General features: G+C 41.0%; 1 protein-coding gene and 1 long non-coding RNA gene across 27 annotated transcripts in view; both read left to right on the forward strand.

The window, feature by feature from the left end:
* Positions 1 to 17,042, forward strand: part of kcnma1a (potassium large conductance calcium-activated channel, subfamily M, alpha member 1a) — an 838,366-nt gene that overhangs the window by 667,942 nt on the left and 153,382 nt on the right. For 11 of the 26 annotated variants that reach the window (XM_038783288.1, XM_038783287.1, XM_038783293.1 and 8 more), the window contains 4 exons: positions 3,771 to 3,857; positions 7,569 to 7,645; positions 9,674 to 9,682; positions 13,074 to 13,247. In XM_038783288.1, the coding sequence (XP_038639216.1) occupies positions 3,771 to 3,857; positions 7,569 to 7,645; positions 9,674 to 9,682; positions 13,074 to 13,247 (347 nt within the window). The remainder of the gene's footprint in view (positions 1 to 3,770; positions 3,858 to 7,568; positions 7,646 to 9,673; positions 9,683 to 13,073; positions 13,248 to 17,042) is intronic. The other 15 variants (XM_038783301.1, XM_038783303.1, XM_038783305.1 and 12 more) reach the window with 3 other exon arrangements.
* Positions 13,255 to 16,933, forward strand: LOC119956255. Its single transcript, XR_005458610.1, has 2 exons — positions 13,255 to 14,925; positions 16,338 to 16,933. It is a non-coding gene; the product is annotated as an uncharacterized LOC119956255 (long non-coding RNA).

Below are 17,042 nucleotides of genomic sequence, written 5' to 3' on the forward strand. Positions count from 1 at the left end.
GACTTCAAGCTTGTGTGCAGTGATATATGTACAACAAAAATAAGGGAGCTTCCAGTGCCATTCAGTCATCCAACAGCAGTTACCACAGTCATGTGTGGCTTGCAATGGTTGTACCTCTATTTTTGGAGTTGTTTGTTGTATATTGTTGTTCTGCGTGTGCTTGCAGTGGAGACATGTCATTGCCACAGTGAACTGAACTCTATACCAATTTGCTTCCTGGGATTACTCTTTGATTTTCCAGTTAAAATTTAATCTGTTAATAAGTCAATCTTGTGCTGTATGAACAGTTTGCTGATATATGGAAATCTATACCGAGACTTGGTTTTTATTAATTTATATTCTAATTACAATGCCAATTGAATATTAAATTGGATATGATATCTGCAGAAATCAGATCCCTATTCATAAAGAAAGAAAAGCTTGCGTGAATTGGACGCACATACACCAGTGTACAATGTATACATGCAGTGTAAATTATAAAGACACAGACATTTAGCAGCTTTGTTCAATCCAACAATGCAGGTTACGTCTGGATTATGGACCTTGTATAAATTATAGCACACAGAGAAGTGATATTGTTCTTAGTACCATGGATGTTATACGTAGCTTGGTATTCTTAATAAATTTCATTATAGTACATACCAAGAGTACAAATCATTTCCCCCCTAACTAGCTATTATGTTTTTAAATATATCACGGTCTCTGATATAAAATTCATTATTTATATTTTTCTCTTTGAAAAACCTTGCAGAACATCTTTTAGTATAATATTCCTAGTTTTATGTTCAACAATAGTGCTGTGTGGAAGGCCCATATGCATATGTGATTAACCAAAAACATCAACTGTAAACTATTTTTAATTAGAAAGAACCAATAATGACACCTGCAACCCAATGAGCACACGGTGGCATAGCGGTTAGCACTGATGCCTCACAGCGCCAAGGGCCCGGGTTCAATTCCCACCTTTGGTGACTGTGTGGAGTTTGCACTTTCTCCCCGTGTCTGCGTGAGTTTCCTCCGGGTGCTCCGGATTCCTCCCACAGTTCAAAGACGTGCAGGTTAGGTGGGGTTACAGGGATGGGGCAGGGGAGCGGGCCTAGGTGGGGTGCACTTTCAGAGGGTCAGTGCAGACTTGATGGGGCGAATGGCCTACTGCATTGACGGGATTCTATGAACGTACCTGGATTCAAGCTTGAGAATTAATTTCATGAACCAGGGCAATTAGAGCAGGTGGTCAACATTATGGCTAGGCTATTCCCCAGCAGCTGAAGGCCAGCCTAAATGAATGCTGTATTTTGTGTCACAAACTTTGAGATTTTTCAATAATGTGATAAGGTGTTACAGAAATTAAAGTTTTTTTTTATTAGTTCCAGCCTGCGAAGTTATTCATTTTCAAATAAATCATCAGTGTATTGAAGTAGAATATTAGCAGCTTCCTGACAATTCAGGATATGTGTAGCATTCTATATGTTTTATGTTGGAAATTAAACAGTAGCTTTTAACAAAAGTGGAAAATATTGGAAATACACGGCATATGAGAGCTGGCACATAAGCAGCTTAATAAAATTGGAGGGGGAAGTTTGGTAAAAGTTGATGAAAGAGTATCCGAAGCTCCAATCACAGAGGATGTTACTGGGTTAAGTGATTTGTAAACCGCTTAATTGAAAATTGGAAACTGTTGAAACTTTAAAAAACCTTGCGAGACTATGAAAATATTTGAAAGGACATTGAAATAGCTAAGAAGATAAAAAAGCACACAAGAAAATGGGGAAACCTGAAAAGTAACGGTCAATGCAGTAGATCTAAAATAAGAACAAATATATATCCATAAAACTCATTAGCTTTGCTCATGGATCTGTTCAGTTTTGTGTCAGATGTCCTTTATAATTCTGCTGAATGAACTTTAATTTAAAAGCAGAATCGCCATTCTGATTAGAAATGTTCTTGCAGTAAACGAGGATAGCAGGTTTATTTCTGAGTTATTTTTTACTACGGAGAAAGCAAACGTCCGAAGCCAAGGCCCAATCTACTGGACTCCAGAAATGTTTAAAACAGTAGGAGGTATGGATGAGGTAAATAAAAGGAATAGCCATTCAGTAGTGAATGATTGTAAGAATGAGGCAGAGCAAATAAGGAAAGAAAGTTTTTTTTTAATCTGCTAATCACCTCAGGACATCGAAGAATCTTTGTGGAATTTAGCTGTAATCTCAGGAGAGGCGTTGCTGGCATAATCCCAGCAAATCAGTGGAGCTGGCCCCACTGATAACACTTGCAACTCAGCAACTGCAAGGAGTTCAGCCCTGGAAGCAATTCAGATCTCGCTGTGCTTTATTTGTGAATGCACCTCCTCTTGAGTGCGCTTTCTCTACTGCTACCTTTCCTTTTCGTTATTTTTTTTTTCTTGTCTACCAGAAATCAAAGCCTTTGGATATGAAAGTAGACCTATATAAAACCAAGTAGTTGGGGAGAGCCCAGAGGAAAGAGCTGGATGTTTATTGTGAGAAATTGGGCCGAAAGGAAGATTTCAGACGGCAGCCCGTTTAAAGACAAGGAATTGGGATTCTTGTCAATAACATGTACCAGCCATCTCTTTCCTTTGGGTCAGCTAACTAATTTAGTATACAGCTTTGCAGTGCAGTAGTTCTACGCTTGATGTGTATTACCTTTAAAGAATTGTGACTGTTGCTTTAAACTATTGATAAGTTGCAGTTAATTAATGATGCTACACAGAGCTCGCGTTGTTTTCCAATCACAGGGGAACTGTACAATCTACTAAAACCTGTTTGTTGACACTGCAGCTACTGTCCTGTTATATTATCTGTGAATAGTAGCTTCATTTTAAGATTATAGCGCTAGATTTTCAATCCGTGCATGGTCAACGGGGAAAGAATCTTGTCCACGGTTCCTTGGGCAAAATGGTGTTGTGAAGATCTGTATTACCTATGCAAGATTGGTCAGTGGTTCAAATGAATATAATTAATTTGTTTGTTAGATATCCAATGTCCATCCCGCTCTGTCAGGAGGTGGCAAGTTTCTGATCACAAGCTGTATTGTCAGAGGGGACACTGAATAAAATCTAGAGAAGAGTTCACTTCAGAGATCTTAACAAGGTCTAGAGTAATGGGGGGGGGGGGGGGAGGAGCTTGAAAGCAAGGCTCCACAGGGGCTTCTTAGCTGGGGAACACGTCCTAGTACCAGCAAAGGGGAGGGGGATGTGGGTGTAGAAACAAAATGGAGCAAAGAAAAAAAGTGTTGCTAAATCACAAAAAAATAAGTTTGCACCTAAAAGCACTACCTCTATGTAGAAGAAAAGCAACTGTTACTGTCGAAGAAAAATCAGCCTGAAAATTGAACTTGAAACTGCACTTCCATTGTTGATTCAGATTGTGAATAGCAATGACTTGCGTCACCCAGGTTAAAATGATATAGCCTGTGCTTTGCTTTGTTATCAGAAGGCTTTCAAATGAGGTAAAATGAGAATTTATTTAAGGGTGTATGTTTTAAGCAGATGGTGCTTTGCTTGTCATGCATCTTAATATAACGGGTCTAATAAACAAGCTTCTTTCCGTTATGAATTGAATCACTTTGCAGTCATCTGTTGGAATGTATACAGGTACTGAAATATAAATGCAGTTCATATGAGAGTGATTTCCTTCGCAGTGGGAATGTTTGCAACATCCCCCTTTAATTCATGTGCCATCAAGATAATGTTTTTTTTCTCTCGAGCAGCAGCTAACAGAAACTTGGTGTTTTGTGTTTTCACTGAGTAGCATATTAATCAATCCTGGGAACCACATCAAGATCCATGAAGGCACATTGGGATTCTTCATTGCAAGTGATGCCAAAGAAGTGAAAAGGTAGTTGTTTACTTTGGTACATACGCAATTGTGATCTGTTTCTAATTAATGATGAAATATGCCAAATATTAAAAACTGGCACACCTTTTATTTGGAGGAGGGAGAAGGACGGATTTTACTTTTTCTTGTTGAGATACCAGAACAAGTTTGACAATATTCTCATTATTTGTAATCCAACAATGCAACTCATCTTATATTTTAATAAAACATTTTCATAACGTATGGTGAAAGTTTTTTTAGGCATGTTTGGTGTCCTTGCTAAAGTGTTCTTCAGCGTTGGCACTGTTAAAAGGCTGAATGGATGGTGTGAGGCCTCTGAACTTATAAACCCACCTGGGAGCTTTTTAGCTCTCCCAGCAAGCAAGAGGGCCAAGTTCAATTGTCTACTCTTAATGTTGCCCTGATATGTTGAGGCTTGCTGCATGCACAGTCTCTTTTTGTCCAGTAATGACTGTCAGTTTCAGGAGGAGGGGAACACACTGCTAGATATAACCCCATGTTATGAAAAGTGTCCCTAGTCAGCTGATCAACAGAGTGCAACCAACTGTCATCATGGAGTACGCTGCATGGATAAGCGTCCCCTGCATTCCTGGCTACCATTGGAAGTGTGACCATTAGTGTCAGTCAGAATCTGTACAGAAGGATAGAGTATCTTGATCTTAAAACCAAAGCATTTTCCTTCTGAGGGTAGACATTTTAATATTGGAAAAGCTACTAAGATAAGTGCATAACTAGGAAGGAATGCAATTACATTCATGTAACAATAATATCAGAGCGCTTTGAGGGGTCTTCTTCAGCATTAAGACCCCTTGGTTATTTATAACAGGGTTAAGATACAGAACTAAGCTCACTCTACTCAAGCCCAACAACGTGGATTGTTTTCAATGCCATTGAACACAGAATTGAATCCTGAAGTTAGTGAAAAACTGGGAAAAGCCAGGTTGGCCTGTTCATGATGTTTCCTATTTTCACCCCTCAAAAATGGGGAATGATATTCAAGACTACGGGATGGATTCTCGGGTCCCATAACCTCTTGTTTCTCGGTGGCAGTGCGTGCGCTGGGGGCGGGATTCTCTCTTCTCACCGCTTGTCAATGTGCTTCCCATTGAAGCCACCCCACTCCGGGAAACCCGCCAGTGGTGGTACATTGTCAGCGGGAAAAGAAAATCCCAACGACCGGAGAATTTCTTCCAGTGAAATGCTAATACATATTAATGCCAGTTAATGTTGTATTGATCTTTCATCGAAAGAACTGGTGGGAATCCACACACTCACCGAGCTGGATTAAATTCATTGATGAGGCAACCAATCTATTTGCCCTGAAGGATTCTGTTCAACATGCATTCTGCTGCTATTTTAAACTAGCTTGTGTTGGTGGGAGATGGCTATCTGGAGTGCAGATTCTGTTAAAGACTGAGCACCATGAACTATCACCAAGTCTTGTAAAAATGTTCTTAGATTGCGGTCACCTACACTTAAACATTTATGGGTACTTTAAACAGACCTGGGTTGTTGATACTTTTTTTTAACAATCCCAATGTGTCCCTCAACAGCATACCTTGGTCTGCCTGGTGGGACAGGTTCCATGGTTTGGTTGTTGAAATAAATTGTTAACATTACAACAAAAGCCTGAATTAACCAAGCAATTGTTGAGAATGTAGATGTCATTGCAAATTAGAGAAGGGTGCATTTTTAAAAGACTGATTCTGTTTGAATCTTCTTTTCTGATTTGTAATCATAAAGTCACTGCTTCTTGTCATTTAAGATCTAGAAGTTGGCACGCCATGGAATTAAATTGTATAAACTATGCATCTCAGATTAATTTCTTATTTTAACTCGCTGAAAACCCATTCACTTCCAACTATTTTGATTGATACATATAACCAAGTGAACAAAATCACATGAACTGAGGCCTATTCACTGCCACAGAGTTAAAATGGGGCCCATAGTTCCAAATAGGAATTGAAAATGCTTCTAGTTGTTACACCAAGTTAAGTGTCTATTAAACTACATGAGAGTTTCTAAATGAACATTACTAAAGGCACATCCCAATTGGCCAGATTTTTGACAGCGGGCTCAATAACATTACTCAGTGAAAGACTGGAGCGATTAGTCATTAAATTAACCCCCCTAAAAAACACAACTAACACTTCTGTTTCTGAAAGCAGAAAATAGCCCTCCTATTCCTTGGTCCTCAGCCCTACTGCAGCAGCCTGAACTTTTCCCCTCAAGCTACCTCCCAGAATTACTGAATTGAACCTATTCATGCCAATTAGTTCTGGCTTGTGTGAATCACTCTTATTTTCAAATCCCTTCATGGCTTTGCCATTTCCGATCTCTAACCTTCTCTGTCTCCCTACAACTTTGAGATTTGTGCACTCTGCTGTCTTGTGCATCCTTTAACCGCTCCATCATTAATGGCTTGGGTAACATCTGCCTATGTCCTAAATCCCAAAATTCCCTTCCTCAACTTCTCTGCCTCTCCACCTCAATCTCCTCCTTCAACCCATTCCTTAAAGCCTACCTCTTTGAACAACATTGGATTATCTGTTCAAACATCTTGTGTGGCTTGCTTAATAAATGTCCAGTGACATACCTTGGCATGTTCTGTTATGTCGAAGGTGCTCGTTAAACGCGGTTTGTTGGTTGAGCAAATAAAGCTTCATTCTGAGTCCACAGTTGAATTGTGTAATACTTAAATTGGGCACCAGTTTAAAAATTCTCCACTCCCAGCATTTAGTATCCCCATTCACTGACGAGCAGAGAAATTCCACCAACAAAAACATTTCAAAAGAGGAACAAGAATGATTGAAGCCTTGGGGCTGTGATTTATGAAAATAGACTCTCCAAACAGAATTTGTCATTGGAGAAGCAAGTTCAGGAAAGGATCCAGATTTTTAAAATGCTGATAGCCATGCATAATATGGATGTAAGCAGGTTATTTAACTTGGATGGTAAGTGCAGAACTACAGGAAATGAGAACAGAATTAACAAGCCTGAGGCAGGACTGGAGATTAGAATGTTCTTTCCCCCACAGAGTAGTGTGGATATTGGAACAGACTCTTAGCAAAAGCAGTTCAGGCTGTGCTGAGTAACTCCTTTAAGAGGAGCAGCTACATATCTGGTTAAAGGTAGAACTGAAGATTATAATGATATGTGCAGACAGAGATGATCAATGACTTTCGGAAACACAATGGTTCTTGTGACACCGACGCCATGGAAACGTCATTGGTTGGAGGCAGCTGGTCAGGATTGAATAATGGGCCTTGTTAGGATAGATTGATATTCTGGAGTTTCAGTCAATTATCATAGTGGGACAGGGAGAAATTTCACACAACTTTCCCCGAGGAGATTAAATATGTTGGGTAGAGTCCACAATAGCAGAAAGTGTGCATGGCTGTGAAGGGAGTGGGATTGATGAGGCAACTGGCCTTTTATGTTTTGATATATATTCCTCAATATATTTTCACCTCAATTGGAGCAAAATGCTGCGCCACTAGTACCCCGAGCAACCATAGCGTACTTTACTGAGGAATTTGGAACTTAAATTCTGGCCTTTCGTCACTCTGAATGTGCGTTGTGTAAAGATTGGCCGTTTAAGACGCTGCACTGTTTTTCTCCCTCAGGCTAAGCCACGTTTGGTGTTTAGAGATAATGTGTCACTTGCTGTAGCCTCTGTTCAATGGTCACTCTTACACTTTATTGCTTCAGGGCATTTTTCTACTGCAAAGCTTGTCATGATGACATCACAGATACAAAAAGGATTAAGAAATGTGGTTGTAAACGACGTAAGTAATAATTTCATCATCTTTCCGTCAGTACCTTGTTAGTGATAACAGTTTGCAAACAATGAATGTGCACCTTGAATGCAATAAAATATTAAAGTTTTTGCACCAACAGCATATTGGTGGAGGGCTGGATATCAAATGTCTTCTGTTAATAACGTGTCCATGATGATCAGAGATGGAGTACAGTATAGTGGTTAAACCTCCCTTTACTTATCCGATAAAAATTGTACCTAAACAACAGGCCATCCAATAGCAAAGCACTCGTCTTAAACCGTTTTCAAATGTACAGGTGCATGTTTTATTGTAGCTCCACCACTAATTGCAGTCCCTATTTGGCAGAGTTTGGTTCCGCAGCAATAAAGTTTGTTACAGAATATAAATCTTTTACACAAAATGTGGACAGAGGTCAGTGAAAATTCAACTCATAATCATTATTCTAAGGAAGTCCTCTGCTCGGAAAGCAATGCGGTTTTGAGACTCCTGCTAGCAGTGAATTTATCATTTTAAGGAAAAACATAATGCTTGTAATGTGCACCAGAACTGACAGAATTTGTGTTCCACTTCAATTTTTAAGGGAGAAAGTTTCCATTTTAATGTTTTTGTCCATGCCACTTGCTCTCTGCCGTCGGTAGGGTCGACCAATGACCTTTTCCAATGCTAACCTGAACTTGGCCAATCGAATAGGCTGAAGAGGAGGCTGTGGGATACCTATTTGACTTAGCTTCCTTATTACCCAGCGGCCTCTGTTGGTCACTTGCCTGTGGCAATGTGACTGTGCCAGCAATGTCCTTCATCAACTCGTTAACCTAGTCAAATAACTAAGGCAAGAGAAATTAAATGGAGAGCAACATTTTTTAGGCTATATGAAAGGAAGTTTAATTACCTGAAAGGAAGGCAGGTTTAGATTAACATTATGCCATTAATACATAATGGGAAATCTGGGAAAATTAATGAATGCTGCAGATTGGGGAGCGAAAAATAATTAGCATTAATGTGATTAAGCGGCACACAAAAAATTAAAAATATACTTGGAGAATAACGGCATGCCTAAAATGAGGAGTCCAAATTTCAGTCTATTAATGATGTGATGTAGAACAGATGTATAAATAAAATGACATGATTAGTGAGGCTGAAGAAAGAGCTTGTCAGAACTAAACTGCCGCTGTTTGAAAACTCTAGAGGTAATGCTCCAAGTCAGCTGGAAAAACAAAGACAAATCCTTGCCAAATGCATTGTATTTCACAGCCCATAATGGTGGAGCATGCAATATGCAATACTTGAGTACACAACCAGAAACGCAGAGGTTTTTTTTTGATAAGGGCACACATCTTAGTAGTTGCTGTCACATTTAAAATGGAATTCCAGCAGATTTATCATTATATTGGCATTAGTCATGTCACATTGTTAACATATACCTGACCTACTTAGCCACTTGTCCAAACCTTTTAGGCCCATTATTAATAATTTAAACAAAAAAAAAACTTGGTGCATCCACAGAGGTCAAGAATAATTAAAGTGAGTAGCTTTATCTTTTTTTGAAAAAAAAAAGAAAACCTTGGATGCTTGAAAGCAAAACAAAAATTCAGCTTAAAAGTATCATTATTTTTTCATCGTAATCTAAATTATTCAAGAAGCAGCCCAGAATTTGCAAAGAAAATTTCTTCTCCATGGTTGTGGGGGTGGGAGGGGTAGGAAGCAAGTGCAATAGCCGTTTGTTTATTTCTGAAGATTTATACGTGTTATTTTTTTAGAAAAAATGCTAAAGTTTGGTATTTCTGCCGTATGTATAAACTTATTTCTTAAGCATTCACCCCTTCTAGGTTTGTCTCACTGTTATAGATCATGTAATGGGGAAAGAGAAACACAAAACACAGTTACATATAGACCTTTTTCCATGGAATTCAGGCACATGAAAATCCATGTATGAAATGATTGAAAGTACCTTTTGATGATTGATGTATTTTTAATTTATTTTTCTCCCTGCTGCCCTGGAACATGAAACTCTATAATTTAACTGCACACTGGTAGTGATCTATTGTGAGTAAAAACGGGTTCCCTGTTGCCCAGAGTGCGATCCAACTTGTCTACCTTAAGCAAGAGATTTTTATGTTGCATGTGTAGCAGTTACATCATACGTACACATCATCTTCAGTACTGCCCACAGATCACTTTGAATCTGTAGAAAATACAGCAGCCCAGCGGCAAGATACCAGCATGAATAAAAATGTGATTCAGTTAAAGGAAAGGAAGTGAGTGCAAGTCCGCTTCAGAGCTCAGTCAACTGGAGTCAAGTGTCCCTGTTATTGGTTGGATATATGAATGAAAAAAGATGAAATGAATAGTGCATTCATTCCAAAACCTTCTTGCAAGATTTCCAATTCTTTTTTCCCCACTTGTGGTGCAAAAGAGGATGGCAACCATTGTTGCGATTTTGTCACCCATGTTGCCATTTTTGTCACCAGGATGCTGTTGTAACTCTCTTTAAGCAACATGAGAAGTGGACAGTACAGGGGGCCTCAAACATGGGGCATAAACAACAGCCCTCTTCCTCTGAAGACTTTGCTTAGACTGCAAGTCTGAGAATCGAGAGTATTGGTGTCAGGGCTGTGAAGTCCAAAACAATCAGGAGTCCCCATTGCATAGCACTGGGTAAAGGCTCTGCATTAAGAGGTGCAAGTGAAGACATTCCAGATTTGGTCTTCTGAGTAAGCTGGCCTCACCCATGACAGTACTTAGACTGTTACAATCAACGCCAATATCCCCAGGTTTGGGTAGGGGGTGGGTGGGGACTACACTCTAGGTTTCTGCTTCTACCTGTAAATCCTTGACTCCATGAGCATATTTAGCCATCATATGAGGAGCGCCCATGTGATTGAATACTTTGTCTATACTCATTACTAAGGGCCACAGTATCTGGGAAATCACCCTTGCATAAAGGAAAGCCTTCAGGAAGGAAAGTAGCAACACTGCCTCGGAAATCTTTTTTTTAAGGGCTAAGATCTGCCAGAGGGAATGTTTTGTTTGTGCATTTGATTTCTCAATTTATTTTTGAGGAATGCTTTAATCTGGGGTAGGTAGACAGATGAGATATGTCTCATTGATTCTACACCAGTAATCTCGATCAAGCTGCCCAATCCAATGCCCTCTTCACAAGTTAGCAAAAAGAAACAAAGCATTTTCAAATCTTTCCTTGACAAAAATACAACCCTGGCCCTGACACCCTACTCCAATCTGAAAAAGAGAGCCAGGGAATCGACCTTAAGGCTTTTTATTATTAGACTGTGGAAATAATTTGGGCACTCTCACCTTTTTGAGAGTGCTCTTAATCTTCAGTTTAATGTTGCTGCTGTATTTTCACTGCACGGACCATCTCCTATGGGAAGTCCTAAAAATTGAGGAACTATAATCAGGAGAAAAAGTTGAATTAATCACCAATCAAAATAATCTTCTTATTCCCACAACTCTTCATTCCATTTTTCTTTTTATGCAAATAATCATCACTAGATATTGAATTGAAATGAATTTGTCACCATTTCAATTCTTCTTGGTAGTTGGGCCCTTTTTTACTCACTGCCCATGACTGGACTCTGATAGCGTCTGCATTTTGCTGAGCATGGTGCTCTGTGATGTCCATCCACTAGATGTCCTCAGAGACCTTCTCATTCCTCCTCTTCTGGACTCCAACAGCGCGCGGTACCTCAGGTCCTCCTCAACGCTGATTTTTTAAAAATCATTTTTTGGCAGTATAAACATGTTTTTAACAAGGATTCCATATAGCAGTTTGTGTGTCGAGTTAGTGGACAAGTCCTTCGTGTGTAGAACTACATGCATCTCATCAACAACTAACATTTCCCAACATGTCATTGTCTGAAAGTGCTATTACTGTGTGCGTTTTATTTCCACAATGAATGCAATGTATTTATTACAGCATGGATTTTTTTGAGACACAAGCTGTACTGTTAATGTTTATGAATGCTTCAATCTTAATAACCTTTATCGAATTTTTTGTGTTACTTTATTTATTATTGCCAAGGTTGAAGCCTGTTATTTTTATCAGCATGCTGTCATTTTTGGTAAAGCTGCATGGACTCAAAAATAGTTTCCTCAAGTCTTCCTTTTGTTTTTAAAAAAACAAACAAAAAATAGGCACCTGCATGTCTTCTACACAAATCCCCTGTTGATTGGGAAGAATAATTTGGCTGAAGTATTTGGTTTCATTTCAAGAAACAAGATCAAAAAACGGTTCATCTCCCTCAAGATTCCATTCCTTTTAAAGCCTTGTCAGAGTCAATTAATGTCACGCTGAAAAGATTGGCATCATTCAAAGGAAGACAAGAGGCCGATTCTGCCCAGCATCACCGGCATTTCTTAGGCTTTGATGCTACTTTCTTCATTGAAATACCAGTGCTAACCGAATAGTCCTGTTGCGTGCATTGAACGGGCTTAATGCTGCATGATATGATCATTTTTTTTCTCAGCTAACGGATAACGTAATAAAAAAAACCTGCTGAAAATTAATGTTTTGCAACTAACCGCTGAAAATATTGCAGAGAAATGGGGATGCTACTGAAGATGCCTCACATTCATCACCCTCCAGTGCCTTTTTTTCCTCGATCATAGCGTGACCCTTGCTTGGCCAGTAATTTTGATATAAATGGCCTTAGGTCAGTGCTTGACTCAGTTGAGAGCTTTAAATATGTCCTTCACGTGGCATAATGGCTTGTTCATCCAAGGCTGATTTTGTTTTACTTGATATGAGAAACTTAAATTATTCCTCATTATCAGTACATTAGGTTTATTATCAAATAATATGGTTTTATATTATTTATATTACAAATTTCATTGAACAAGTGAATCAATTAGCACAATAACTATTTCAGCATCATGTGTGCTTGAAAGAATTGGACCTGTATTTTATGTGCTACCTTCGTTTTGACATGCTCATTAGCACAGTAGTAATTATGAGGAAAATGCTAATTGTACCAAATTCTTGCCAGCACATGCTTGTGCAAAAACAATGGAGAGTGGCGGAAAGAACAATCATTAACATACAATTCTGTTTCTGTCAATTACCTGCTTTGGCTAAATTGTTTCAAAAGGGATATGATGAGCAGGTCTACAATTGAAATTTTTAGCAGCAACTTGTCTCCTTGTGGGATAGTATCCCGTGCAGCTTGAACTTGAAAATACCCAAGAATGTGAATTGTATATTCAAAGTTACCTTCTGAGCTCTTTCTTTTGAACTTTTAAAGATGATTTTCTTGTCGCTACTTTCATGAAATAGTCTTAGCTCTTCTTCTTGTCAAGCCTGCTTATGTTACTAAGGCCTGTGTTAGAACCCTTGTTAATTCCTTCCAACTGCCAGACTGAGTAACCTTGCCATTAACCTGCTCCTCTTCCTCTCCTTCCATCGAAAACATGATTATAGCCAAGATGTCCATCTACAAGAGAATGAAACTCGCATGTTGTTTTGATTGCGGACGCTGTGAGCGTGACTGCACTTGCATGTCAGACAGTGTACATAGTAACTTGGACACCCTTGAGAGAACCTTCCCACTTTCTTCTGTCTCTGTTAATGATTGCTCCACCAGTTTACGTGCCTGTAAGTTTAACACCATGCTATGTCCGTCCTATGTGGGGTCGTCCCTTCTGTGTTGTAATCTGTGGTCCAGTAAGTTGTACTTTAGTTGCCATGGCTGTCATGTTCATTGAGCTTCCTAGTGACAAAGTTGGCTATGTGTGCTTTGCTAGAGCTTTGGGTCTGTGGATTAGCATGGGAGACCCACAGTCCTGCTTTAATGTGGATGTTCTTGGTAATGGTGTGGTGAAATTATTTCATGTCTTTAAATGTCATTTTGGATAAACAATAGAGAAGTGACTTCATTAAAGTTAAAGTATATGACTAGAGTGGGAGAGGGGTGGGGGCAATACCTTCTGGAACTGATTTATCTCTAATTATTGCTGTGTTTTAATTTTATAAGTATTCTTTCATTATCTGTTTCTGTCAAAAGTACACAATACCCATAGTTACATGAGCTCAATACCTCATGGTATAACAAATTTGAACACCCCGTTCTATATGCTTGGGGCTAAGAGCCACGCCACAACATTCAATGTCATTCTAGTTTCCTATTGGTGGGACATCTACTCGTGGAACCTGACCTCCAGATTAGTGATGAGTTGCTAAATATGGAACCGCTTCCAATATATCACATCATATTGCCATTACTCTGGAATTAACCCACTAAACATCAGAATGTCGGAAGGATCATTTGGGTATGGGGAAGGAAGTTAAACCCCTTTAAAGCCATTGACAGACACTGCCATCGCGTGTCTGCAATTTAGCAATTAGTGGGCCAAATGAATGTAAAATAGTGTGTAAAATTGGAATATGAATGGCAGGCCAGGTGTCCTGCATTTTTCAGACTACCATTGGGTCCACCTACCTCCGAAGTGTAACTAGTTTTATAGTGTACTTTGGCAACTCTGCAGAAATTGGGAATTGAAATATTTGAGCCTGCTCTGTTGCTGGATGGCAGAGCCTCTTTGAGTAACTCTGTCAGTTTATTTCACAGCATACTATTCTGTTTACACCGGGAGGTAACATTTAGATTCAATCAGGTTGTTCTGAATTAAGCCAAGTCTCTCAGCAATCACACTTGGCTCTGCCTGCAGGTACTTCATGTTTTGAAATTACCAGTTGACACCGTGGAGTTTTACTGGGGGCAAAAAAGTTGCCAGAGATCTTAATCTAGCTGTTAACAAAAGAGAGACTGCAAATGCATTGAGTTGCGTCCAACTTTAAATTGTTATTGAGCGAGGGGGATGTTAACCTCAGCTTTAGAACTGGAGCAAGGTACCTCGGAAACCTGCAGAGCAGATTCCAAATGTGGTCTGAATTAAACTGAGCATTGGCATTTAACGAAAGAGTTGTACCTGCATTTTTATGCATTGGTTATGGGGAAACAATCACCGGGCGGAATTTTGAGCCCCCGTAAGCCGTCAGTGAGAATAGCGACGTGGATGGAAAATATGGTGAGAATCAGGAAGCGGCAGCGAGGCAACGTTTTCCGATTTTCCAGGTTCCTCGCCAGTGGCATAATGAAAAATCTGCCACGGAAGGTCAGGAGCATAATTTCAGTGCATCAAAATGTCATTAGCCAGCTTCCCGCTGTGACTACTCGCCTGCACTGACTCTTCATCGGCCGCTGGCGTGACGTCCCGCTGGGGTGATTTACAACAGACAATCTGACAACCTCACCTCAAAGGAGATATTGAAGGTGAGCGCTCAGGTCACCGTTACACTGCAGGATGTAAATTGGAGAGGTTGCGGGGGACCAAAATAAGTTCAGTATCGTCATCTTGGGGGGTGGGGTCACTCACAGGCCTTAGAGGCCCTTCATGGCTGTGAGCCTCAAGGTTTAAAGGGGTCTGGCGGCTGCTTTGTAGCCAGCGCTTCCCATGTCCTCCTTGCTATCACCGCTGAGGTATTGTCCTTCCAGGGTGGCAGCTGGAAAGTGAGTGGGAGGAGGCGAGTCCATAGCTTCAGCACTGAGGGCAACTGTGAGGTTCTTGGGTGGGGTCCCATGAGATGCCCGGCTGCAAGGACAGAGTGGAGAACTCTCAGAAGGGGTGTTTTTCAGCTTCATGAGATGTGAAGTCCCCCACACAGGGAGGAGGACTGTAGTGAAAGTAAACCCCCACATTCAAACAGCATTGTGAAGTCAGAGAGCTGTATGAAAGGTCAAGGCCACTGGTTATGGAGGCCAAACTTTCGGGGATTAGTGTCTGGGTGAATGGCTGTTCAAGTTAGATAGCTTGTTTAATCCACAGCCCATGAGAGCTGAGAGAATGAAGGTTCCCTCTAAGGATGAAGTGGACATGTTAATTGCAGTCTTCACATGCATCAAATGTGCCTTGTATGCCACAAGGGGAAGCCGATTGCCGAATCAAATCCCAAACCCTTCCTTGACAAGTCAATTGTGCCAATTTAGTCAGCATTGCAGTTGTAGAATCATAGAATGACTACAGTACAGAAGGAGGCCATTTGGCCTATCAAGTCTGCACTGACCCTCCAAAGGAGCATCCTACTTAGTCCACAGCCCCGACCTATCATGGCATGGTCAATCCTCCTTACCTACACATCTTTGGACTGTGGGAGCAAACCGGAGACACGGGGAGAATACACAAACTCCACACAGTCACCCAAGGTTGGAATTGTAACTGGGTCTCTGGCTTTATGAGGCAGCAGTGCTAACCACTGTGATTGCATGAACGTGCTACTGATTGACACCCAATTGTTAATGCTTCCCCAAGCATTGAACTCCAAGCTCATACCCACATCCACATAACAGAGGTGACACAGATGTGGCCCCCAATGGAAAAGATTAGATCCCCCGTGAGATTAGAATGTAGGTCTATTGAACGTACTCAACTGTCCTCACCCATTTTGGGGGGCGGGGGGGGGGGGATGCATGGTACGTGACCACGGATCGAATTGCTACATTCAAGTGGAGTTGAGAAGAACAACTGTGGGGAATTGGCTATTGTTGGACCGGAGAGAGGTGAGGAGCATTGGAAAGGCACTCATGGGGGGATGTGCACGGGTGGAGGTCCCAGATCCTGACTGGGCTGAGGGTCAGGGAATTGTCAAGACTCCTCATTGCTCACTCTGATTTTCTCTTCCTTTCAGTTACTGATTCTGGGGAATCGTGGAGCTAGTCGAGCTGCCAATTCTTTTGATTGCGATCGTTCAGCAGCAGCGACATTGATGTGATGCTGCACGCGGCCAGGACCAGCGCCCTGCAGAGGAGGGGCAGGCAGATCCTCCGGGAACAGTGCCACATGTGGCAGAGTTTCAGAGCATACACTCCCGGCCATGGGTATACCGCCGCAGATCTTCCTACTTCCAGATGTCAGAGGTCCAGTGGTGGACACGACTGTGTGTCTCCCAGGGACAGTGGACACTACTCTGAGGTCATCCATTGCCTGTGGCCCTGAAAGTTATTGCCGCTCTGATCTTCTATGCCAGTGGCTCGTTCCAGGACTGCATAGGTGACCTGTGTGGCATATAGCGCACAAATGCATAAGGAGAGTTATTTGTGATGGCCCACATGTACATCAACTTGGACTGGGACCAGACAAGACAGGCCATCAGGGCCATGGGCTTCATCCACATAGGAGGCATACCCCAGGTGCAGGGTCATCAACTGCGCCCACGTGAATCTGTCTTCTCCATGGTGGCATGAGGTGCTATTTTTGAACCAAAAAAAATTCCATTCCCTCAAATGTCCAGCTCGTCTTGCGACCACGCATCATGCAGGTGTATGACCGTTTCCCAGGGAGTGTCTGTACTCATTACATCCTTGGATGTTCACAGATCCCAGCTGTTTTTGAG

The sequence above is a fragment of the Scyliorhinus canicula genome, chromosome 22 (genome assembly GCF_902713615.1).
Source record: "Scyliorhinus canicula chromosome 22, sScyCan1.1, whole genome shotgun sequence".
Lineage (NCBI taxonomy): Eukaryota > Metazoa > Chordata > Chondrichthyes > Carcharhiniformes > Scyliorhinidae > Scyliorhinus > Scyliorhinus canicula.